Source organism: Electrophorus electricus, chromosome 19 (assembly GCF_013358815.1).
Source record: "Electrophorus electricus isolate fEleEle1 chromosome 19, fEleEle1.pri, whole genome shotgun sequence".
Lineage (NCBI taxonomy): Eukaryota > Metazoa > Chordata > Actinopteri > Gymnotiformes > Gymnotidae > Electrophorus > Electrophorus electricus.
This window is the reverse complement of record NC_049553.1, coordinates 9,811,015-9,837,617: the sequence shown is the minus strand read 5'-3', so window position 1 is coordinate 9,837,617 and position 26,603 is coordinate 9,811,015. Positions and strand designations below refer to the sequence as shown.

Here is a 26,603-nt window from a genome sequence, read left to right as displayed (position 1 = left end):
GTTTTCTGACATGGTGTGTATGCGCCTGCAGTGCTAATCCCATGTGATCAATTTTGCGTGCGTGTGTGAGGGGATTCATCCAGAGAAGGGGTGAGGAGATCTGTAAAGACGCTCATGTCCACGAGCCTAATATGTCCATAATCCATTTCTGAGCTGCGGAATAAAATGGCCAGGACCTCTGGGTACGCTGTTTACAGCTCAGGATATAAGGACTAGCAACAGAGAGCTGCATTTGCCCTGCTGATCCCTGAGGGGAAATATGTGGAAATCTCCATCTAGGATTGTACCCACACAATTATAGCACAACAAATTGAGCAATCTATCACCTTAGCGCCTGGGCCCCTCACCAACAAAGTGTCTAGGAGGTTTTAGTTAACCTGCATTAACTGACTCTGTATGCTGCACTTCACCAGTACAGATAGATCCACTCATGTCAGGTTACATCACAGTGCGGGGGGGGGGGGGGGGGGGGGGGGGGGGGGGGATTGATACTGTGAATGATACAGGGCTGTGTTCCCAACTCTCAGATCCTAAACAATGTGTGACAGGTAAATCATTCCTCATCAGTCGCAATCTGAGCTATCTTTTGAGGAGATGATTAGAAGAAGTTCATTCCCTTCAATATTATTCTTTGCCAGGCCTCTGTTGTTTGATAGGTTGTGCAGTGCCCCCTACATCTACGGGGATTTGAATAACTCACAAAAAAAGTTGGCAGAAGTTAGGCATTAATTCAGTGTGTGATTTTACATCTCTGAATGTGGTGTGTGATTGTAAATGTCTGAGTGCACATTGTGATTCTATGACTGGCAGCTTTGCATGTGACTCCAAAGAGACAGGCTGACACAAAAACCTTTCAGACACACACACACACACACACACACACACACACGCACACAGTGGATGACATGACACAGTGGATGACAGAACTTTTTGGTTCTTGGATGTTAGTCAATGTGCATGATGCAAGGTCTGTTGGTGTGTGTGTGTGCGTGTGTGTGTCTGTGTGTGTGCACGTGCATTACAAGCCAACATTAAATGTTACAGGTTCAAACAAGACTCTGATTCAAACTCTAAAGCACAGAGAGCTGATGGATAACGTGATGTTACAGAACACTTCCAAATGGAGCAGTCAAAGAGGAGTTAGAAAGAGCAAATGGAGCGGTCAAAGAGGAGGACTGTGGAGAGGTGCGGAGGAGCGGCATGGGGAGTGGAGCAGGATAAATTAGCTGCCAGCGTGCAGGGACTCCTCACTCCTCACAAAACTTTCACTGGAATTTTTGTTATGTCCCATTTATCTTTATCAGGACTGTAGGAGAGAGGGCTCCCTGACTCCCTGAGAGAGAGTCACACACACACACACACACAAACACACATGCTCAATCAATGCTCAAATTTACACAAATGACATGCAAAATTAGGTAGTCAGGCACGTCATGTGTGTACACACAACGTGAGCTGATTTCACACTCTCTCACTCCATTAGAACTGTGCAATTACTTTCAAAATCTGAATCAGCTTTATTCTACACGTACTAGTACAAATGCACAAATCTGGAATTCATTGTGGTGGCATTTGTCGTAGAAACAGTAAATATAACAGAAAAGTGCGGACAATTACATGTAGTGCAACAAGAAACTCACACACACACACACAACTTATGCTGATTCAGATGCTGTGAATGCAGGCTGTGTATGTGTGTGTGTGTTCTTGCCAAAGTCTTTTAGGGCCATTAATATTTCTCACATAGAAAATATGCACATAGAGATCTTTGTCTCTATACTTTTAAAAGACAAAGTGAGGACTGTATGTTCTGAGGTGATTTATGTCCACAGCTACTGCTGCATATAGTCCATATAAATACTAATGTGTGTGAGATACTAGGGCTGTCTCTCTGTCTTTTTGTCCCCAGAAAAAGTGTGGAAAAACTAACAAACCAGGCCATATAATAAACACACTTTATGGGCATTATTTTTATATGTGCGTGCACACACACACACACACACACACACACACACACACAACAGTTGTCCTGAGGCTCACCAGATCTGTGTTGATATCATAAATAATAAGTTGTGATTTCAGCATGTGGCTGGTAAATGGACAAAAACTGCAGTTCAGCCACTAAATGTTGGAGATAAGGCATGGGGACACTTTCAAAGCATCTGAGGACACACAAGAACATCAAACATTTAAGAATGAGCACAGACTGCATTTTATAACCTCACGTAACCTCAAGATTCATCTCAGTGAGCAACTGCATCGTAGCTGACCTCTTGGTGCCCCTGCAAAAAAAATCTTAATTAAAACAGCATAAACTGAAATGTTGAAGTTAAGGGATGGTTGGATGGAGTCGCTTTGTGTTTGAGCGCCCCAAGAGTTAATTATTACTCAGTCCATCATGAGCTCCAAATGTGAATTTCAACTTAGAGAGGTTTCTGTCACAGCTCTTTATTGCTACTTACTCAGAACGTATATACATAATCCCAGTAAAGCCAAGAATAGGTATGTGAGTGCATATTTTCAGAATCTTGCACAACTCTTATTTCTGTCTTGGGCCAATGTTAGCAACTCATTTTCCAGCTTGAGTGTAGTGCTTCATAAATGTGACCCATGCCTGTGTCTGTCAAAAGTAAACTCCTGGTGTAAAGATGCCCAAATGGACCGTATGTTCTGCATCATAGTGGATCTCAAGGCATTTGGAGGTGAGAGAATCAAAGAGCTTCCCAGACTAAGACTTCGCTTCAGCTAGCAGAAAGCCAACCCACCGCATCCCATCTCTTAGCTGGATCATTTCTTGGTGTCCCCTCCCCTTTTCTATGTTTGAAATCGTCAAATGAACACAAAAACGCCAATACTGACTGGATCACAATCGCGGACGTTGGTTGCTGGCTCAGGATGGCGATGTTTCCATCATCTTCGTCCAGGCGGTGCAATTCATCGCCCGTCTGCCCTGGGGAACAACAGAGGGGATACGGCACCACTGACCGTCCGGCTCTCTGAGCCACACCTTGCGGCACACGCAAGGACAGGAGTTCCTTCTCTCTCTTCCTCTTTCGTCTCCCACTCCCCACATAAAGGGGGCGGTAAAGCCCAAACCCGCACCCCGTTCTTTAATTCCAGTGCCCCTTCTAACCTTGACTCCACTCCTTCCCCAATCTCCCTCTCAACGCTCCCTGTACCTGACCCCCAACCGGGCGGGCAGCGACCGTGCCCGTCATACCATGTACCAGAAACTGTTCAAGAGAATACAACCAAACCACTATTCACCAATGCGTGATCCAAGACGAGGCACTGGGAACAGTAGCGATGGTGAACGTGAGGTGTATTCGCTGGGATGTGCACAAGTACCACTAGTGCCTGTCACCATAAAGTTTCAGTGAGCAAACCATACAGTTAATTCAGCTTTAGTTTCCACATTCCACATCTCCTGATTTAGGGAACCAATTGGGCACTTTTCAGGGGAGTGATCGAGCATGTACTTGGGGATGGGTTCAGTCAGGAGGCGTCGGACATGGACCACCCGTGACCAGACCCTGCGGCCAGGTCGTCCACAGCTGAGCCGGAGCAGGGGGAGTAAGCAGAGGAAGTGGAAAGTTCATGCCCTCCTTCTACAAATGACTTTGTCACACAGTTATTGTTCAGGTCGAATTTACAATAGATTATACAGCTACAGTAGATTTTCATGACCGCTGATTCATGTATATGATCTTTGTCCATATCTCCACCGTCTGTGTGGGATTTAGCCTTAGTTTCTATAGCGTCTGTTGATTTCTCTGTCATGGCTGAAAAGCAAATAGTCAGCTTGCACCACGAGCTCAGCCATTTCAGAAGTCTGTCAAAGAAGATCTTATTATTCCGAAGGTCTTATTGATTGTTTGATTGCTAGACTGGTTGGCTAATTGATTACCAGTACATCTGGGTTCACAACTGCGTGAATAGAGCATTCTCTCTAGTGTATGCAAGTAAAAAAAAAAGTGTGTATCTTGCATTATGACCTGGGGGACACATTCTTGGTAAGGGACAGCACACATCTTGGGAGGTCTGAGTCTTATCTCTGGGGGCTGGAAGATGTAATGAGATTCTCTCCTTGCTGTGGATTGGATATGGGTGTGTTCGTGAGTGTGGGAGCGATATACACACGGAGGCTGATGTGGCCTGCAGTACAGTGGGAGATGTATGTACAGCAAAATTGGGAGTGACAGCCAGAGCTCACACAACCTATCTCCTGGTGCCACATAAGCACACAGACACATACACACACATACACACACACACGCGTGTGCGCACACACAGACACACACACGCACACATGCACACGCACACACACACACACACACACTTTCCTTGTGTCTGCCAGAGGGGATAACACATGCCATAGTGTCTTCATCAGTAAACCCTCTGCTCAGCTGTCAGAGTAAAGGAGAAGGGGAACCAGAGACACTGATGATAGATGGATGCATGAAATTTGCCAGAATGACTGAAAGGACTCTTAGAAAGGAACATGGACCCGGGAAGAAAAAAAGACAAGAGTAACTTAATGGTAAACACAAAGCCATAATAAATCTAAAATCATGTACACACACGCACCCCAACACATACAATGCTGCCACCAAAGTTCACTGCATGAGATAAGTCATCCTACAGTACAAAACAAAAGACCCCCCCCCCCCCCCACACACACACATACATGTACACACATTCTCTCACATAAACACTGCAGGTCTGCATAGTGTGTGTGTGTGTGTCTGTGTGTGCAGGGCAGTGGACACGTTTCTACGCTTCATCTGTCACCACAGACATGGCCTGTATGCAGATGTTCGCTCTTTAAATGAGACGTGAGATATATTTCTCTCACTTTCTCCCTCCCCCTCGCTGTTATATTTCAAACCTGCTGTGACTACTCAAGCCAAATGAATGTGAATGTGTGTGTTTCCGCTCTCTTCAACCACGGTTGTCATTTTTATGACTCAAAAGAATAAAGGCTCTAGCAGCATTACATTAGTGTGTGTGCGCATGCATGCGTGCAAAACTGTGTTGCCCAGGCAATACAAAGGCTACTTCTCCATTCATTCCTCCTCTCCTCTCCTCCTCTCCTCCCTCCCTCCCTCCCTCCCTCCGTGTCCTCTCACTCTGGTTCAAGGTCACTGCAGCCACTGATGGCCGTGCTCTAAAGCAACACAGGAATCGGCCGCTCCATTACGGAATCCATTCTCCATCGATGGCCGCCTCATTTCAATTTCGCTGCAGACGTGTGTGCGTGTGCCTGGAAAGTGAATGCACGCGTGTGAATGTGTGTGTGCTAGTGAGTCTGTGTGCATGTTAGACTGCGTGCATGCAAGTGTGTATGTTAGTGAGGCTGTCTGCATTTGAGCGTGGGCATGTGTGTTTGGGACGCGAATATGTGCATGTGAGTGCGTGCGCATGTGTCTTTTGGAAGCAAATGTGTCAGTGTGAGTGTGTGCGTGTGTGAGTGTGTGTGTGTGTGTGTGTGTGTGTGCATGAGTGAGTGCACATGTGAGTGTGTGTGCGTTCAGCGCATGCGCGTGGTGCATTTTCGTTTCTTCTCAATGACTTTCCATTCTTAGAATGAGTTCCTCCACCAACGGAGACGGAGGGGGGGTAGGCTTGCTTGCTTAGAGAGAATGAGTGAAGGGAAGAGAGGTAGAGAGATGGGTTTTGTGTGTGTGTATTGGGGGGGGGGGGGGTGATATAAGTGATATCCCATCAACTCCCAGCTCAGCTTATCTGGTGTATGAGCCCTCACACTGATTCCACACTGGCTCTTAACCACAGTCCCATTAAACTAAGTGCAATAATAAATACAGCATCGCCATAGAATTATTCATCCTCTCCGCTCAAAGATTGAATTTAACTAATCCAGGGGGAGAAACAAAGAGAGAGAGAGAGAGAGAGAGAGGAACAGGAAGAAAATATAAGGTAGCTATGGAGGCTATGGAGTGATGCAGAAACAGAAGAACAGTTTTGGGTCTCATCAGATCGCCTCCACCAATAAAAGGTTCAGGATGCCAGCAAAGAGAAAAAAAAGAATATGCCCAAAGATCCCAGATAAATAAGAGCGGTGGTTAAAGCATGCCTAAGTGTTCCCTTTATTCATGGTTTTATCTGGTGGGCTTTTGTCCTCCTGCTTGGACCATCCATCTTAGTGAGAAGCCTGCAGTTAGAACAGGCAGCGTGCTGCGCTGCATGGTTAAGAGGAATAAATGCCATTCATGTTTTTATGTACGTATGCCACAGTTTCGATAATAAACGGAAGCAACTGTTCTGAAGTATGTTTTTAAGGTAAAAGACTAGACCAGAGCACACGACATTACACCTCTTTTAGGAAGAATTTGGCGCTGCTGTTCTCTTCTTTCTTCTGTGTGGCCGGGCATCGTAGCTCTACCCGATGCTAATGAGATCCAGAGAAAGCGCTGGCAGGAAAGTAGCCTGCAGGGTCACACTATGGCAGTCCCACACACATTAAACCTGAAGATGAAAAACGGCTGCAGTGACCATTCGGTTCTGTGATGACAAAATGTGGAACCTCAGCTTAATTTTTTTGGTGTGTGTGTGTGTGTGTGTTACACCTGCTACAGGCACCTTAATAGGGATTTGCTATCATTTTAAAATAGCGATTTGCCAAGGAGAATGGGGTCTGCTGAAAAAAACACAGCGTAATTAAGTAACGTAGAAGCGTGTTCCTGCCCTTTAATGCACCCTGCAGCAGAGCCAGTCTAATAACACAGCCGTCAATACCAGCGCCAGTCCTAATGACTGTTCTCAGTACAGCACAAGTAAACAAGGCGGTAGTGTGGTCAGAGCTGAGGAGGGCAATACGGTAATACGAAGCTGTCCCGTCCCGTTCTATGTGAATGTGCTGATGACACAGACAAGCTTGCAAAGACAGAAGACAGGAAATATGTTCTGTATTTTAAACATGTGTACGGGGGGGGGGGGGGGGGGGGGGGGTGTTGTTGAATATTTCAGTTCAAGTTTAGAAGAATATCTAGAAAATTACCACAAAATGTAGCTAACTGTGCATTTGCAAATTGGAATATTCTGCTCCAGAAAAAAATAGCAGTGCATCCCCAACAAAAGTGTTATCTAGGTAGTGTATGCATCCACGCCTTACTTCCGTTCCAGACTGTGGGTCAGTAGTCTTTAGCATTTCATTCAAGCCACAGCAGGGCTTGAAAAAGTAATGTCTGGGAAGAGACACAAGATGCTTCCTACAGGCTAATGTGGCTTTAAGACTCTGTTTGGAAAGACATAGGTCTGGGGAACATCAATGAACTGTTTTTAAGAGCCATAAGAACTATGAAAGTTCCAATTCTACAATTACAATGTGCACTTTACAAAATACACCTCATAAAATAAACACAAGTGAAATAAGTGAATGGGTCACAAATGTAGGCAAACTAGGGCCAGTAGAGACTCTGGTGAAGTCTTGATAAATATATGAAAAATAATACTGTAGCATGTCTGAGTCATCCACCGAAATCCAAAACATTTCATTATACAGGGCAAAAGGCTCCAGACCCAACTCGGCACACCCAAAGTTGATATTTGTATTTAACTTTTTAATATTTTTTGTTTTATTGCAGCTCTAAATATGCCTGAATCACAGAAGTGATTTCTCTGCAGTTCATCGTCATCACTTTATTTATAGAACACCAGTTGTGTTTTTGAGAATTCATTTTATTATTAAACAACTACAGTGCTCTCGGTCAATCCAAATTCTCTTATGAGAATATTTGTGTACATAATTATTGGGCAACTATTAGTGTGCAGAATTATTATGCAACTAAATGAAAAATGGAAACGTTCCCTCCTCACTTGCTTATTTTCATATGTTAAAGTGAGAATAATAAACAAAGAACTCATACAATTTACAAATAAACACTGACATTTCAAAAAAATAAAATAAAAAAAATCGACTCAGTGACCAATATAGCCACCCTTCTTTCCATAAGCCTTCCATTCATGCAGTCTGTCAAGTTTCTTAATCTGTTGCTGATCAACTTTTTGTGCAGCAGCAACCACAGCCTCCCAGACGCTGTACTGTTTTCCTTCACTGTGAATCTCCTGTTTAAGAAGGGCCCATAAGTTCTCAATAGGGTTTAGGTCAGGTGTGGAAGGGGGCCGTGTCATTATTCTTTCATCTTTAAGGCCTTTACTAGCTAGCCATGCAGTGGAGTACTTCATGCATGCGATGGAGCATTGTCCTGCATAAAAATCATGGTCTTCTTGAAAGATGCACCACCGTACCACTGCTTGACGAAAGTGTCTTCTAAAAACTAGCAGTAGGTTTGGAAGTTGATTTTAAGTTCATCTTCAACCCAAAAAGGTCCAGCTAGCTCATCTTTAATAATACCAGCCTATAGCAGTACCCCACCTCCTCCTTGCTGATGTCTAAGTCGAAGTGAAGCTCTGTGTCCGTTACTGATCCAGCCACGGGCCCATCCATCTGGTCCGTCAAGAGTCAGTCTCATCTCATCAGTCCATAAAACCTTTGAAAAATCTGTCTTGAGATTTTTCTTGGCCCATTCTTGATGTTTCTCCTTATGTGTCTTGTTCAGTGGTGGTCTGGTTTTAGCCTTCCTTACCTTGGCCATGTCTCATGAGTACTGAACACCTTGTACTGGGCACTCCAGGTAGGTTACAGTTCTGTAATATGACCTTTGATGGTTCTGTGATCAAGCACCAATATCTTAGCAATTTTAAGAGTGCTGCATCCCTCTTTGTTTTTTTTACAATTTCTGACTTTTCAGAGTCAGAAAAATCTTTTTTTGGCCCATCTTGCCTGAGGAAAAGAAGCTGCCTAATCATTATACACATGTTGATATAGGATGTTGATCTCCTTAGGCCACACCCTCCCTCATTACACATATACACATCACCTGATATGCTTAAATCCAATAAGCATTTAAGTTTGGAGTTGGAAAATATGCATAAAATGATGATATGGTCAAAATACTATCTTTCCTAATAATTGTGCACACAGTGTAAATACAACTGTAAACTGTAGTAGGTTCAGGAAAAGATCATCAACATATAAACGTATGGATTCTAAGTAATCTACAGAGATATATGAGATTTGCTCTGATCAGAGCATGGAAGAATAACAGGGCTTGCAGTGTTTGTAGTGTTGTCAATTGTCATGAACCTTCTGGCCCAACATACACCTGATATTTAATATGAAATTAATTAAACAAACTAAATAATTTAATTATATTTTAGGATATTCGTATCAGTTGTGTGCATCGAAAATACATTTACTCCTGGGTGTACAATTCATATCTCCTTCTAACTTAATGACCAAAAAATAGTGTAGAGTAGCTCAGAATATCTCTAAAGGATATCCTACCATTACATGAAATGGCCAGTTAACACTTCAGAAACACATAACTCACTATGGCCATGTCATCTCTAATTCAGTTAAAATGTCCAGATTTGATGATTTAATTGCATATCACAAGATTTTGAAATGTACTCTGATTCAGATATTCAGATGCACTCACTTTCCACACTGCACAATCACACACACACACACACACACAATATTCATCATGATTCTTATTCTCCTGCTCTGGAACTATGACAAGGGGTAAGCAAGTACCGATGAGTGCATGAAAGGACAATGCTTAACAAAACACACACACACACTCTCTCTGTCTTAAGACATATCCTGTGTTACCTTCAGTAGTCCATTTCCATGTTCCCTCTTCATAGTCTTTCCGCCGTTTGTTTTGATCTCCACCGAACCTTTTCCCATCAAAGACTCAAGAACACAACCACTTTCCAGTTGAGCCTCAAAGTCCCTCTTGACTGTGTGAATGTTAAAAATGTAATTTCATTAATACCAACCAAAAAGGGAAGGAGAAGGAGAGAAACTGATCTCTTTAAACTGTTGGTCCCAGAGAGCCTGTCTGCTTCGTAAGCCACTGCACACAGAGAGCGGTGGTGCTGGGTGTGGGTGTTGCGTGCTATGTTGGTTCTGCATGGCTGGCGCAGGCCGGACCACAGGAGTGTCCCTTCCCTCAGAGGCAATGCTGCAGAGGGCAGAGGGTAAAGCCTCACTGCTACCTCAGTATGCCCCGCTATCTCAAGTACTGTTTATAGTCCCGCTGACACCAACTAGAACAAGAGAGCACCACACACAGCTTTTATTACTGTAACAAAGAGCAGATGTGTGTGAAAGGATCAGCAACCTCCCACGACAGAATAGAATCAATCTATGTATAATACTACATACTACCCAGCAAACCCAGGAACATGGCATTTCTCTTCGCTTGCTTTGGGAAGTTTTGGAGACGATTCAGATCTGCTGTAGGAGATACTGTCTGCGGTGTGCCTTCTTTTGTGGGCTGGTCAGTAATATATCTGCAGGCCACGCTTCCAGAGATCTAACTGGCTGAGCGCTGATGGCGTGTGGAAAAGCAGCAGAATAATAATGCAACTAAACACAAACCCAGAAACAGAAGCAGCAGTGACAGCTGCAGGGGAAAAGATTTTTAATGAAAGCCTTTGGGTGCTAAAGTGAGGCTAGGTGTCTGCATGGCATTCAGGTATTCAGGTCCCGAGGCTGCGACTGCAGGAAAGAGGAGGAGACAGAAGCCCCATGAGCCCAGGGCCTTTTCCCTACTCATCCTCATGGCTACAGAGTCGTGGTTTCACCTTAAACGACCCTGCATAGGGTGTGGGCTCGGTTGCACCTCATTAGTAGCTGCCAGGTGCCAGTTGTCTGGAGGCTCCGCCCCTTCTCCTGCACCACGAGGACTGTGCTGGTTTGAAACAGTGGTACTAAATCCTGGCAGGGGAGTACAGGTTCAGCACCATGGAGAGCACACCGTGGAGCCACTATGGCTTCAGCCTCTGTCTGGTGCTCCTGATCATGTTCCCACACACTGAATTTATGAGCAATCAAACTAAACATGCCATACACACACACACCAAAAAGTAATACTGGCTGAATGTTCCACAGGGAACCCTGGCTAGAGGACAGTGATTTATATCTCCAACAACCTTGTTTTCAAGAAAAAAATTAAAAAGGAAAAGATTTGAAGAGGGCTGGGGCACCAGTCCCATAAAAGCATGATGACAACTCTGAAATAATGATTGCGAAATAAAGTAGGAAGGTGTGGTTGTGAGCCAGTGAGAGGCTCTACCAAACCTGGGTGAGGCACTATAAAAGAGTGATAAAAGGACAGGTGGGAAGACACCAACTCATATACCCACTTTGTCTCTTTGATATTAAACAACATAAGTAACTACAGTGAAAATATTTGTTTTGTTTTTTCTGTTCCAGAAACTATTAATACCCGTGCTACTGTAACAGAGATAAATGCACAGAGAAAGTAAAAGATGAGAGAACGCGAGATGAAAGATGAGGAAAGATGGATGAATGAAATCTGGTAGAATGTTTTCTGGTCTGAAAGAAAGGAGGAAAACACTAATTCAACTACATTACTTAAACGCACAGCCGTAATGGACCTGTACCCGATTATAAATCTCACAAACACCCCCTCCACACACATACAAATGCTCACCAAATAAATGCAGGCCTGTTTCATGGCTGCACCAAAGCATTATTAGTAGGCAAATGAGCACAATAAATAAAATTCTAATAGAGGTGCCTGCCATTTAAAGTGCTGTGGTTTTAGTCAGTTGTAAACCGTTTTCAATAGCTTGTATTTTTAAACGGGTCATGGTTCTGTGAGCAGGACTTTTCATAAGGCTGTAAACAGGAGGCTTCGTGATAAAGAACAGGCCAAAGATCTGGGCTCAGCCAACACCTCCGAACCCCTCAGCTTGGCCATGCGGCACTGTAGAGCGCATGTGAAGCAGGTCTCTCTGGAGCGCTGGATTATCGGGCCGGCCAGTAGCCAGGACGGATGCGTGCCGGCTGCGGACTTAGGCACTGATACACCAAGTCCTGGTCTGTCGTGATAGACAGCAGCTCAGTGAAACAGTGACACCAGTATTGCTTCCCAACAGAAATAAACCTGATTGACACACAAATGATATTTTGTGGCAAATTTGACCAGTCTACCAGTGATTACTGCTTTCCTTTTCCAATGTTTGAAATTCTTATATCTCTGTTTATAGTGCACAAGCTGGAAAGTCACTCAGACGTACTTCAGCCATACAATCCCAAGTGCCCGCAGGGCTCAGCGTTACTGGAGCACAGAAGACAAACTGTATCTGAACCCAGTGGTGACTAGTCTGTTGTACTGAGTTCTGCAGTGACTGCACTGAAGACATTTCCAGTAAATCCTCAGAGTCCAGCCTTCAGAACAGTGCACCACATTCATCATGCCATCAGCCCTCAACACCGCGCTGCCCTCAGCTCTGGTGGACCCATTCTGTTCTCTTGGTCACATTGCCCATCTGTGCAACGAAGGAGGTAAAACCATAGAGGTGAAACACTCTACACATAGTAGCATAGTAACATAGCAACACCTTGGGGTTGAGAAGGATCGCGTTCTCTTCCGCAATGAGCAGTAAATTCAGAGGTGTTTGTGTCAGAGTCCCCGGCACTGCAGGCTGGCACTGTGAGCAGTGTTTGTGCATGCGCGTCCTTCAGGCAGCCCGGGCGACCCCTGAAGAATGAGCGAAGGTTAACAGGGTGGCCCAGATCCCCTGCTCTGCCTGAGGTCCCGTCCAACCCAAGCACGGCCCAATTTCCTCTGCCTGGGACGGGTAACAGAGCAGACAAGACCCAGACAAGGGAAGCCACAAAGGCATAAATGAAATACACTAAACAGACAAGACACACCTTGGGACCTAAGAGGATTGCAGTAAACTGGATTAACAGAAGGTTTTGGGTGAGTTCTGCAAAACTGGAATGAGAAAGCACATTTCCTGCACTTTAGTAGCACCTGCTGTTTGTTTTCTGAGCAACTTAAATGCAGTCTTTACAGACCATTACCATGCGGTGCATTTAGTCCGGCCGTGTTGATGAAGGGGGCTGCCTGCATCTCTGTAACCAAGGCAGCTGTTCGGCGGGGGGGATTCCCTCTCTGGCTCCCCCCAGTGAACCTACAGCAGCGGCATGAAGACGGCAGCTCGGAGAGGGGACGGATGTGACAGCAGTGTCCTGTGGCTCAGCAGGGTAATGAGGGTGAAGACCGCATGGCCAATAGCAAAATATTGCAGGAATACAATAGTTAGGGCTTTAAAGGTTAGAGCTGACATCCGTAACATTACCCCAGTTGTAAGTTTTCAGTGTACAGCAGGAGAAAACTTCAGAAAACGTTGCAAAAACACACAAAAAAAACCCAAAACAAAACCCACAAGACACCTCATTTGAGAACGTCAGGAAATAACACCACAGCAGAGAGACAAAAATAAAGGAGAGAGGTGGTGATAGTTTCATTGCTTATGGATTTCTTTCTGTTTAAACAATCCCAAGGTGAAATTGTTTTCCCTAAGGCCTATAGTGGGAAGAAGCATGGAGTCTTTGGAAAGCAAGGCATTTGGATATGCTGGTTTAGTCATCAGTCAAGTAAATGTTTGTTTGGTTTAAAGTTTATTAAAGGGCGTTTGCACTTCAGGTTAGCATTCTCACGGGTAGCCCACATAAGTGGGTGTGGGTGGAAAAAACGTTCAGCAGTCCAGATGTTATGCAAGTCATCAGCTGTGACTATCTCTCAGGAGACAGGCCGGGTAGGTGGGCCACGTTGTGGGCAGTCTTACATGCCAGACAGGTCATTCTCTTAATGAGCCGGAACAAACTGCCTGTGTGTATTCTTACTAGAAATGAATGAGTGACAGTCAGAGTTAAGCTCCTTGCCCAATGAATGTTCTGTGCTGGCATTGGTTATAGCGCTCCTTTAGGTGTAGGGTTTGAAAACAGAGTAGTCACAGATAGGCCACTGTGGATTACACTGTCCGCATATCAAACAAGTGTGAGTGGTTTTTAATGAGACAAATAAATGTTTCACACATTGCAGGTGTGAATGCACTGTATGACAGCGCAATCTGCAGAAGGGAGTGTGTGTGTGGAGAAAGAGGGCATATAAACAGCACATACGGCATAAGAACATTCACTCTGGTGCGCGTATCACCTTTGCCTATGCTTTCGAATACCCACCTCACTACATTACAAAAAATCGAGCTGGCTGCAGTGCAGAGGCAGCTGTGTGCTGTACCACAGCACCCTCTGTTGGGAAGAAATGCCACTACAGCAGCAAAACAACTTGGTTCTCAATCTCGAGCTCAGTTTGTATTTATGATGTAGGTAATTTGTCAGGACAGAGTAAAAGTGCCTAACAGATAGCAACAAATGATGTACGCTAACTAGGTGTAAACTGCCATTAGACGATAGCAACATTAACCACACGCACTGTTCGTGATGGAACATTTTATTTCATGGCATGACTGACAGCATCGCACTTGAACAGAAAGATAAATAAATTATCCTGAACACCTAAGGAGGCCCATAAAAGCAAAATTCACAAAATAAATTTGGCACAAGAAAATTAAAAAATATATAATCCTTTCCATGATGCTGCACGATTTCATTTAGTTTGTTTTGGATTCTGGGTTCATTCAGATGAAAACTTAATTTGAGAGGTAAAGGGTTTTCAGAGGTGTACATTCATTAACATTCTTCATTCAACTGCACTGCAACTACAGAACAGTACCGTCACTTTAATAACCGCCTAGGGGTCGGCCTGTCTAAGCGTGATAGCATAATACAGTTTTTAAAGACTGCAACACAAAATAGATGGCAGAGTAATGTCTATGCTTTGGTCTTATAAAGTTATCACATCTAAAATTTGGCCATTTGAAAATTCTGTTTTCCCCTGAGGCAGAAAGTCATCAATTTTTGCCAGCAAAATCATTTTGAAATGCTCGTGGGTTGGGCTGGAGCCGACAAACAGACGTGCTCCTCATGGTTAAGGTGAAATTGCATAGGATGATTGGTCACCTAATAGCAGACATTGTCCTGTGCACTGGTCATAATTAAAGAAGAGTACACACATGATAATGGTCTGATTCCAGCGTTTTATGTTATTCAAGCCCAATTAACAGACCATTTTAAAAAAAGTACCCAGTGTCAAGTCTACATTAGCAAACGATTCATTACATTCTGAGCTCTCCAACCAGGAGACCACTCGGACACAAGATCTCACGCTCTTTGGCTTCGGTTCCTTAATGTGCTTGTTAAGAGCCCTAGTGTGCGATGGTACCACGCACCCACAGCTGGGTTCTACATCTTCTGTGTATTTAACAGTACCCCACATCTACCTGCCAAATCCATCACTCAGCAGACAGGAGAAAACAATGTAAAAATGTACTGGACAAGCCTAATTCAGGACTCGCCTTTTAGAGAATGAGTCATTTCAGGGAGGTGGAGTGTAAAATTCACTAGAGGGCAGAGAGAGGGAGGAATAAAACAGAGAAAGAGGATAAGTTGGAGAGAAGAAGGAGGCAGAGAGGAATGATAGAGAGAGAGAGAGAGAAGGAGGAAGAGAGAGAGCAGCAGCTGTCTGGGCTCCCAGGAGTTCCATCCGTTCTGGTTAATCTGACAGTAGATATTATTGGTGGTTCTCACTCCATCCCTCCATCCATCCCTCCATCCATCTATTCCACAGCTACTGGTGCAAAACTCCAGGAGCAAAACAAGATCTTACAACACGCACACAATTTCTGAAAACATTTGTGTGTGTATATATTTTTTATATAGATACACACACACACACACACACACATATATATATATATATATATATATATATATATATATATATATATATATATATATATATATATATATATGTGTGTGTATATATGTATATATGTGTGTGTGTATATATGTGTATATATATGTATAAATAAATATTATACACACACACACACACACACACACACACACACACGTGTGTGTGTGTGTGTGTGTGTGTATATACATATATATATTGTGCATGTAGGTACATTTTATTATATATATATAAAAAATTTTCCTTTCTTCTTATTTTGTTCTCTTTTCTTCCCCCCCAAACACACACCAGAATAGCGGAATCAAACAAAATACAAGACTTCAAGTCTGCCAAGTACTTCCTTAACCATATCTACACATGCAGACATCACAGGGTCATCGAGCGCCATCTGCCTAGGTCAACCTCACTCACGTTAGCAGGATCCTGATAAAGACAGCATTGTGGCATGAAGCTCCATCCCAGCGCAGGTAGTTTGGTCCGATTGGAAACGGTTGGACCACGAGTAAACGTGCGGCAGACCCCATCACGGCTGGGAGAAACAGAACTGAGGTTTTAGCGGTTAAGAGCTTCAGGCCTCGGTCTGGTCCGGTCTCGGCTGGATAGTGCAGGAGAGAGAGAAAGGCCCAGCCCGGCGGGAGAGGCGCCACAGACTCCCCTCGCTCGCCTCTCAACATTTAGCATCCAGCCCTCGCGGCCTCTTCAGTGCTGTGGGCTGACAGGAGCGCGGGAGGCACACAGGCAATGCCGTACATGCTGGAAAGGCCTTCATCTTCACAGAGCAGTACAAAACAACAACAAAAAGTACCTGAGAAAGAGGAGGAAGAAGAGGAAGAAGAAGAAGAAGTGAAAGTAGTACAGGAGTAAACGGAAAGCCATTTACTGTTCAAGTCCCTAAACATACTTCTAAAAAACAAGGGGGGGGGGCAAAAACCAACGAACAACACATTCATTTTCACCAGATGTACCTTGTTTCAGATCACCCCTTCACTTGCTCATGAAGGACAATAGAAAACTGTCTCGACTGTAGATAGCAAGATTAAAACGTCTTAATTACAGCATTGGTGCACTGGATAAGTCAAGCTGTCATGACCCACTGCAAGTTGCAGGACTTTGTAAGGTCTCAAAGCAACACACGTCCAGACCGTCCACCAGCCATCAGCATTCCAGCCCCAAACGCAGCTCCAATGTCTCCCAGCTGCTCGCCTCTCCCTCCGTTTGGCGATTTATGATGATTAATCTTTTTCCTTTTGGTAGCAGAGCCATGGAGCTGACAGAGGGGCCTGATGGGGCTCAGATGGTCTCTGCAGTAGCAGCTTTAATCATATTTTGCAGAGCTGTCTTACAGATTGTAGCGCTGGCAAAAAGACATCACCAATCGCACCCAGCTTGCAGGGTTATTCAGTCTGACACTTCAGCTCAGCGGAGGAGTGTGTGTGTGTGTGTGTGTGTGTGTGTGTGTGTGTGTGTGTGTGTGTGCACGCGTACTCTCAGCTTTTAAAAGGTTAGCGTAAGCATTAGCTCTGTGGCTAAAGAAGGAAGAGAAGGCATGGCTCTGTGTAGTGTTTATGGCGTGGCTCCACCCTCCTAGTAGAACTTGTCGTCGATGCGGAAGTGTGGCCTCGTGACGTCGTCAGGGTTGAGGAAGACGGAGATGGACTTGCCGGGGTTTTCTGTGACCAGCTGCTGCAGCCTCTGGGCTAGCCGCTCGTCCTGGGGCGAGGCAGCCCCGGAGGGGGCGCTGCCAGGTGACCATGCCCCGTGCCCGTTACTCGCCCCAGCCGCTTTTTGTTTCAGCTCGCACGCCTGCCGCGCCTGCTCCAGAGCCACCCGCAGGTGTTCGGCCGGGTCCGAGCGCAGGTGCGCCAGCTTTCGGGCCACCAGCAGGGCAGCACCGTCGGTGAGGTGCTCCAGCATGTTGCACTGAGGGAGGAAGTAGTTGGGGCAGTTTTTCCCCAGCGCGGAGTGTGCCAGCTCATCCAGGAGGCCCAGGAACAGGCGGGCGGGCATCTCCTGGTCGGGGCAGCTCACGTAGGCTGCAGGCAGGCGATCGCAGGCCCAGAAGAGAAGCGTGCGGAGGTGGTAGAGGCTCAGGCTGCTCCGCGGCCGCGCAAGCAGCCTGGACAGCACGGCCCTGGCAGCCTGGAAGGCAGCGGCCATAGGGTAGGGGACGCATTTCTTCAGCTGGACCTCGCTCCGGGAAAAGGCCAGCCTCCACTCGCGGTCGGGTCTGGATGGAACGCCGGCTGCCAGCGAGCAGCACGGCAGCAGGTAGAAGCCGCTGATAGCTTCCTCCTCGGTGATCTTCCCATCCCAGAAATGGTTGGTGGTGAGCCAGCTCTGCGCGACCGCCGGCCAGCCGCGGAACGACACCACGGGCAGGAGGTCGTAGAGCACGCGACTGGTGCCCGCCTTGAGGATCAGTGTGGTCAAGGGGCCGTTGCGCTCCACGCGATCCGGAACGGGGATTCCCCTCTGGGGGTTCCGCCGGAGCTCCTCCACGGCCACGCCCACCACGTTCCAGAACCAATCCGCAACAAGCAGTGGCGAGAAGTAGCATCCGTCCAAGGACTGCGAGGCATGCAGGGACGGCGGGATCGCCCCAAGCACAGAACTGCCCTCTTCATCCTCATCCTTGTCTTCTCCCTGCCTCCCACCGACCTCGTCCTCGCAGCAGATGGCCCAGCGGGCGAGCATGGTGGGGTCGCACAGACGCAGACTGAGCCAGGAGTGACACGGTGGAGACTGGCGCATGTCCAGGGTCACGGGCTGGTTGCGGTCATGCAGCTTGAGGGCAGGCACCAGCAGAGTGAAGTCAAGGTCGAAATCCACACCCCGAGCGTAGTCGCCCAGGTCCTCAGGGTTCAGGTCCACGACGCCCTCCCGGGCGCCGCCTGACAACAGCAGGTACTCATTCGCGACTGGCAGCCGCTTGTCCACCTTCTGGACCAGGCCTGCGGAAGGACATATTCACCGAGTCAGAAAATGACATGCACCCATGTCTTTTACGGAAGCCCAGTAAACGGCGTTCAACGACATCACCACTGGCTTCGAATCCATTCAGCTTAGACACTTTTGTTTTAAATGTCAGCTTTCCCTGACCTGAGGCAATGTTTCACTGAGCTATACGGTTTCTAAACTTTGGAAAAGTGAAAGTCATTTTAAGGTCTGAACACTGGCCCAAAGCTATAGAGTCTCTGTATGAAAACAGAATGCAGTGTGCACAGGTGAGACTGGCTGTGCTCCCAACAGACCCTGAGCAACATCCTGCAGTTTCAGCCTGATCACGTCGTTGAATGCGCAAAATCATAAGCAAGCCAGCGTCCGAACCATTGGCCACCCGCTCCGGGTGGCTGTCTAACTCCTCCTACACGTGATCGTGTATTGAAGAGGGAGTGAGGAACAGTGGGTGGGTGTGTGGGTGTGTGTGTGTGTGTGTGTGTGTGTGTGTGTGTGTGTGTGTGTGTGTGTGTGTATGAGAAGAGACTGACCGTATAGGAACATGTATAGAACAACTGAAGAGCAAACAAGCACTTAATGCAAAGCCTTTAGAAAAAAAAAAAAGAAAGAAAAATAAAAATGCTATTTATGGCCATATCTCCAGCCTCTAATCACCCATACAGAAAAGTGGCTCACGTGTCATTTAGGAGACAAGCGAAAGGGGGGCCCAGCCATCCTTCCCAGTCTTCCGCACAGTTCTGCCCATGTTCGGCCATTTCAGCTGCTGTACTGCTTGTGAACTGAAAGTACTGCTTTTGCCTGGTCCTCTACTCTGTGGTAGCAACACAAGTTACACATAGGCTGCAGCATGCTTATCGAATCATATATTTAGTGTGTGTGCACCTGTCAAGCCTGTAGAATGTGTTGAAACCTGAAGTGTGAATGTGTGGCTTTTGTAGTTGAGACACTGCAGGCAAACACACCAATCTGGGAGAAATGGGTAGACTTGTCAAGCACTTTTAAAAGGTGGAAAGCAAAGGATAAAGGGAGGGGAAAGGATATAAACTGTGCAAAGAGAAAGTATATAACACAAACACACACACACGGCAGCGAAGCGACAAGGCCTTTATTCAGGTTTGCTGTGTTTTATCCGAGAATGATAAATTGGGTCAGATGGGAAGAAGAGGTCAAGCAAGCCTCTTATCTCAGTGTGTGATGACTTCCCACACAGAGAAAAGCCACAGGGCACTGGGGCAGTCCTGTCCCTCCACTTCCACTTCTGAGCCTGGTAGAGGTACTGGAGTGGAAGATAGAGCTTTTGGTGGTCCCACCCAACTCTTTCATCTAACTCCTGTCAACGCTCAGCTTTGTGAGGAGATGCCGAGCGTGCTGCGCGTTCTCCTACACAAACAAAATACAGCCACCCAGCCACAATCCCCCCACATCAGTATGACCGACACCACCTACACAGCACTGCTGCAACAAGACTGCGAATTAACTCTGGCTCGACACACTTCTCTCCAATAAGACACAAAGCATAACTGGTTCTTGGTTAGGATACATCACCTCAGTACATGAATGGGAAGGGCAAAAACACAAGAGCAATGTGACGCAACACTCAGGAGGCTCCTGGAAGCCTTTGCATTTAGATAGGGACATTTAAAAGGGGACAGTAAGAATGTGTCAGAGAGAGCCAGCAGTCAAGACATATGGAGAGAAATTAATAGCTTAACACAGCTTGCTCAGAAAGACACGCCACCTTTTTAATATATCTTTGGTTTTAAGAAAGGAAGATTAATCACCATAAATCAACAAATAGCCTTATGAAACTACGTATTTACTGATTAAGACCATGCATGCTGAACAGCCGTCATTCTCAAGTCTGGGATGGAGAAGCCTTTTCTCCGCCTTCTGACGTCGGTCTGTCTGGCCAATCGTGCCTGAACCTTCCAAAGAGACACAGTGGAACGGTGGCATGGTGAAAATCCAGCTTTGGCAGAGTGTATACACTCTTGGGCAACATTTTAAATGCACGCCGCATCACATGTAAAAGCACGTTTGTGTAGGAACACATCTGCACAGCGACTGCCACATGTGCCATATGGACGGCCATATGCTGCTCAGATACATGACACTGTGGGCTTCAATCATGCAAATACAGTCCGCTGTAGAACGGAAACCAACTCTGGAGATCAGTTTATATCTGCTTCTCAACCGACATTCATTCATGATTCTGTTCTTTAACTAAACTCATTCAACTTGATTACATGAAGTGATATGGGACACAGTTAAACAATGCTAAGTGGCTAAAATGCCCATGATATGAATGGAGCACTTTGCTGGGTTTAGAAAACGCGCAAGTAAACATGGGGTTTGTGCCATACCAAGGTAAAGCTGTTCTGTGGAGGTGACCAAGTGTCAGTGACTGATGTCACGACCAACCCAATTTGGATTGTCCATATAAAATCTGCAGGAAAGAACATGGGAACTGCCAGGCCTACAGAGCAAGAGTGAGTCTCCTGAGAGTGGGTCTTAATTACCAGTTAATGGCTTGCACTTCTTTAATGTTTTGATGGGAATCTATTTATAAACTGCAAATGTGGCTCATGTGTGCAGTACTAGATGCCACAAAGCCACAGAGCAGTAATGATTTGTTTAGGGTATTCACTCAGGTCCGGAGTGCGCATCAGATTTCTCCTACTGCCAAAATGCAAAGACATAATACATTTATGGGTGTTAGACCTCAAAGGCCTCATAATCCACTCAGCCCACTCAACTGGATTTTACCACTAGCAAAGCCAAGTTTCTACCATAACTATCACAACACACAGCATATCAGACCATACAACATTCAAACGTAGTATAAACAAATATTAAGTTCCAGTTCCACATATTTCTTGTAATTAGGCCACAGATTGCAGGGCATGTATGCGTTTAAAGTTTACTTCACATATAAACACCGTGAGATTCTAAGTAGTTATATTAGGGACGTCCGGATCCGATCAGAGTAATTTAATGTTGAGTATCTTCCGATATTGAGTCTCAGTCCACTTGTACTTCAAGTACATTAGTTATTAAAATCAATCCAATGCATATGCTTGACAATAGTGCACTGCTTTTTCATATTTCTCGCATTGTGCCAAATAACGACACGGACCCGTTGCTCGTCCGCTTCCCAAGTGTTCAACATCTCCTCGCGGGCTCGTTTTACACGCTCTGCTGTGCGAGGCTCGCGGAACTTCCGCGCGTGGAGTCGATCCAGTGAGCCGCGAGACCACGTAAAGACCTCGGTTAAACATCAGAAGCCCAAATATCTGTGGGAAAGCCCACGGCAGTCACATCTGCTAAAAGACCTCGTATGTGTTCGCGGACCTTGTCGTAAAGCTTCGCTAGAGCCGTGTCGAGAGGGTAGGACGTAGCGTGGCTCCAAAAGGCGACGAAAACCCGCATTTTCTACCAAAAAAATCCCCTCTTTAAAAATGTTTGCTCTAGTGTGTGTTACTTCGGTGCAGCCTTTGCCTGGCTAACCTGACTAAACTCACTGTATTCCGCCGAGTGTTTACTTTTTGGTGGCGTATCAAATTGGTAGTATTGTCCATAGATCTGTTACTACTGCCTTGCGAAATGCTTGCATTGCAGAAGTGACCAAACATCTGTTGCACTTGTTTTATTCTCCATTTTAAAGTATCCCCACACTGCAGACAGTTTAGGCGCGGCCTGTTCTCCGTTTACCACACCCGTATGAGCGCAAACAAAGGAGCGGGCTTGGGTTCGTGCTCAATAAAGCCGATATCGACCAGTTTAAAAAATGCCTTGATCTGCAACAATACGATCTTTAAGATGGGATCGGGACATCTAACACCACCACCACCACCACCAGGTCAAGGATCCTCAGGAAGGAACACATACTGTCACGCTCATAAATATGCAAGTTGCTTTGGATAAGATTCTTGATAAAAGCAACTGCCAAAAGATGAAAATGTAAATGCACACTATATGGCCAAATGTATATGGATGAGAGGGCCTGGCTTGCAAGCCACATTCCAATTCAACCCAAAAGACTTTTGTAGGCTTGAGGTCAGGGCTCTGTGCAGGCCACTAGAGTTCCTCCACACCAAACCGTATGTTTTATTTACATCGTCTTGTGCACAGGGGAACAGTCATGCTAGAACAGAAAAGAGCCTTCCCCAAACTCTCTCCACAAAATCGGAAGTATATAATTGTCTAAAATGTCTGTATGCAGTAGCATTAACATTATTCTTCACTTTAACTAAGGGACCCAAACCCTGGAACCAAAAACAAACAAACAAACAGACCATTGTCCTTCCACCAAACTTTACAGTTAACAGTATGCATTGCAGTAGGTACCATTCTGCTAGTAGCTGCCAAACAGCCAGATGCAGCCAGAGTCAGCCAGATGCCAGATACATCACGCCAGAGCACACACTTTGGCTCCAGAGTCCATTATGGATAGCAAGCTTAGACTTGCATGCAGTTGCTCAGCTCTGGACACAAAGCCCTCATGAATCTTTGTGCTCATGTTGCTTCCACAGCCAGCCAGCCAGCCAGCCAGCCAGCGAGTGATGCAACACAGTATTTGTACAGTAATGTTTACACTTCAGCACCCAGCAGCTTGGTAAGTGGTCCACAACTTCATGACTGAGCTGTTGTGCTCTAGACGCTTCCATTTCACAATAACAGCTTACAGTTGACCTACGTAGATCTGGCTGTGCATGCATTTCATGGACTTACAGCATCCTAGGAGAGTGCCAGGTTTAGAGTCAGTAAGCTCTCCATTACAATCCATTCTACTGCCAATGTTTGTCTATGGCGACTGCAAGACTATGCGCTTGGATTTTAGACAACCATCAGCTATTGGTATGGCGGAAACATCTGAACTCAATTAATAAGAGGGGTTTCCACACACTTCAGGCTGTGTATTGTACAAGACACTATACTGCAGGCATTAACGTAATGATTCTGCTTTGCTCATTTCCTGAGTTAGTCACCACTCATTCAGTGAGCAGCTCATGCCCTTCAGTGTTTCTGCTCGTTAATAAATCTTACTGGCACGTTTCCTCTCATACTCCACTGAGACTTTAAGATGGCTACAATGCTACTCATGCATAATAACGAGTTCTTGTTGGAAGAGAGGGCGAAGGGAGAAATGTACGTTCAGGGGAAAGCACGGTGAGCATCTACTGATCTATGCTTAGGTTCACCAGCCACGGCACTGTGAAACAGGGAAGCGCTGTACAGCTTGCGACGAGCCACTTTGATTAGACCGAGGATTTCTATGATTCTTTTTAGCATGTTTTTAGAACTAGAGCTCAATAAACACAGGACTACAGATTTAAGCTTTGTGCTTATGTTTATAGGAAAACACTGAGGTGGGCCTTTCTGAGCCTACCTGTAATGCCGCCCCCCCCCCAAAAAAAGAATTTAAGTAAGTTTTATCTTTTCCAAGCACGCACCCTGAGAGCAAGGCAATTAGAGGAAATAATTAGTACTGTTAAGTTAAGACTTAGCCTCAACACCTTTGTTAATATTAATTCAAAAGACTCTATTCAAACACAGCTCACCATTGACTCTTTTGATCATCAGGAACAGAGACAGGGCAAGAGAGAGAGGGAAAGAGACAGGATGAGGGAGAGCTACCATGCTCTATCAGAAGAATCACCACTTAAAGGCTTCTGGACGCCAATCACCAAAAGCACGGTGGGGGGGGGTAATAAATGGAGCAGGGGTAGCTGAGAGGGAGAGATGGGCAGAGGGAAACCGTCTGAAGGTCACTGGGTTGTGAACTTGTGTCGACAGAGACAAACACCTTAAGTACATGGTAAAAATGAACAGGGAAAAGGAACGAGGCAAACAGAGGCACACAGCAACAGGTGCATGTAGGCTTTCTATTAACTAATCCAGTTTTTAAGAAGATTATGTGAAGCTGCTGTTATGCTATTTCAGGAGAACAATGAAGAAATCTGTCTCCTGCTCAGAGTCACAGCACAGGAGAAGGAAACAGGATGTGTGCGCAGTTCTTGTAGGCTAATATATGGGCAGAAGAGAGAGATCCAACAAGAAGTGATGTAAAAGAGATAGAAAAAAAACAGGGTGCTGAGCCAGACTGGAACCGGCTGTTAATGCTGTAGGACAGAAACAGAGATGGCATGGTAACATTGCCACCTATTGGCCAAACAGGTTCAACTAAGCGAGGTAGGAGAAACCACCAAATTGTGTTGAACATTTCATCAATTTGACATTAAAAGCATCAGCAGAAATGCCTGAGTTATGTCTAGTGTGCTTATATCTTAGTTTAATTATTGATAGTTATGGAATATGTCCATTAAAGATGTAAATATATTTCAAATAAGTCCAAAATCATATAGGCAAGTTATGTAGGTAGCTCATGTTAAAGTTTCTGAAATGGTAGGCTAACCTTTAAACGGTTTGTTTATTAAATAAATAACAAAACTGGCCTATTATTCTTACCAAGCATGTTGAAAATGAAGTCTTTGGCGGTGTGCACTTCGAGCGCAGTCTGGTCCCCGAATTCGCCCTGTTCCAGCTGGACGAGCTCCTGCACCTGGACCGACAGCTGCTCCAGCGGGCTGCCGGAACGGAAGTCCACCTCTGTTGCGCGCTTCGCCGGGGCGGCGGGGCGAGGAGACACCGCGCTCATGAGCGTCTCCATTGAGCATTACCTGAGAGGGGAGAACTTTGAGGAGTAGTACTTTTTTAATGACATGGAGCAATACGTGTTCTTACAAGTTCTCTTCTCACGACAATAGACTGTTTGTTTAGTTGGTTTACATCATATTCACAAAACAATGGCAAAAGGGGTCCAAACAGGTACTGTGATGTGGAGATTATATAATAGCTACCCAACTAGGATTTAATTTAAAGCTTTTGACATATACGCTAGCTACTAACGTTACAGTATCGCCAACTGCCAGAGTATCAGAGCTACGTTAATAGCCTTCGTAAATACAGGTTACTGAAGCACGCTGTACCGGGTTATGTGAGGTTATGGAAGTAACTAACTCGCTAGCTGGCGACATGTCAGAATGGGCACATTAGATAACTACCTAGCTAACGCTAGCAGTGTGGCTACCTAGCTAATGTCCAAATAACTAGCCAAATGCTTGCTGTTCATCGTTTCAGATAGCTCATTACCGAAATTAGCTAATCCACTAAATGCGAAATATATCTGCACTGATATTTGTGCAGTAACCCGTGGCAAGGGAAGCGGTTTATAGTGTAGCACATAAGAGTAGCTATTTTGGCTAACTAGCTGAGTCCCTGCAGGAAAATCCACATTCCATAGCTTTGGTCAAACATATCAGATTAGCTGGCTCACTAGCCAAGCAGGTGGGGACAAGTGCATTAAGATAAGAACACAAACACTTACAATGTTTTAAATAGTCGATGTGTAGAACCCTCTCATCATTTACACACACCCTAATTCGCTGTCTTGAAGATCTGTGCTTTTCGTCCCAGTGTCTTGGTTTTGATATTTGATTTGGAATCCGATATCGACTCCCGTCATTTCCAAATAGTTCCTGGCACACGCCTCCCCCTTGGCAACACTATCCCCGGAAATCACGGGCTAGCTCTTGGAATCTTGGGATTAGTAGTATTTTTACGGGATCAAACTTTGCACACTCCTGGTGTCTTCACGGTCATGTGTTAATTAAGGGTTTAGGAAAGTGACTCACAATTTGTGATGTAATTTATCTTAAAGACCTGTTTAGGACAATCATAAATGAACCGTTACTTTTCCCTTGGACTTTGACCAACACTTTGGAATAATAATGGAACTCATCACAATCATATTTTAGTGGAGCTATTACTATTATACAGCCTTTCTACACCTCGCGAGTATGTGTTGCATCCTCATATTCCAGCATATAAACAAGCAAGAGGCATTTGAAAGACAGT

At 45.4% G+C, this 26,603-nt stretch overlaps 1 protein-coding gene across 4 annotated transcripts; it reads right to left on the bottom strand.

The window, feature by feature from the left end:
* Nucleotides 1-15,948: 15,948 nt before the first annotated feature.
* On the bottom strand, nt 15,949-26,389 carry tmem102 (transmembrane protein 102). 4 transcript variants are annotated; one of them, XR_003411959.2, is made up of 4 exons: nt 26,074-26,389; nt 25,155-25,380; nt 16,694-18,679; nt 15,949-16,533 (listed from the first exon to the last, which is right to left on the bottom strand). XR_003411959.2 is itself a non-coding variant. In XM_027028921.2 (3 exons), the coding sequence occupies exons 2-3, from the start codon at nt 25,354-25,356 to the stop codon at nt 17,313-17,315; spliced, it is 1,569 nt and encodes a 522-aa protein (XP_026884722.2). In that variant the 5' UTR covers nt 25,357-25,380; nt 26,074-26,389; the 3' UTR covers nt 15,949-17,312. The 4 variants fall into 4 exon arrangements, 1 of the variants encoding a protein (XP_026884722.2); XR_003411960.2 differs by having other exon boundaries at nt 25,155-25,366; XR_004775315.1 differs by lacking the exons at nt 25,155-25,380; nt 26,074-26,389 and adding an exon at nt 19,362-24,236.
* Between the last annotated feature and the right edge of the window lie 214 nt (nt 26,390-26,603).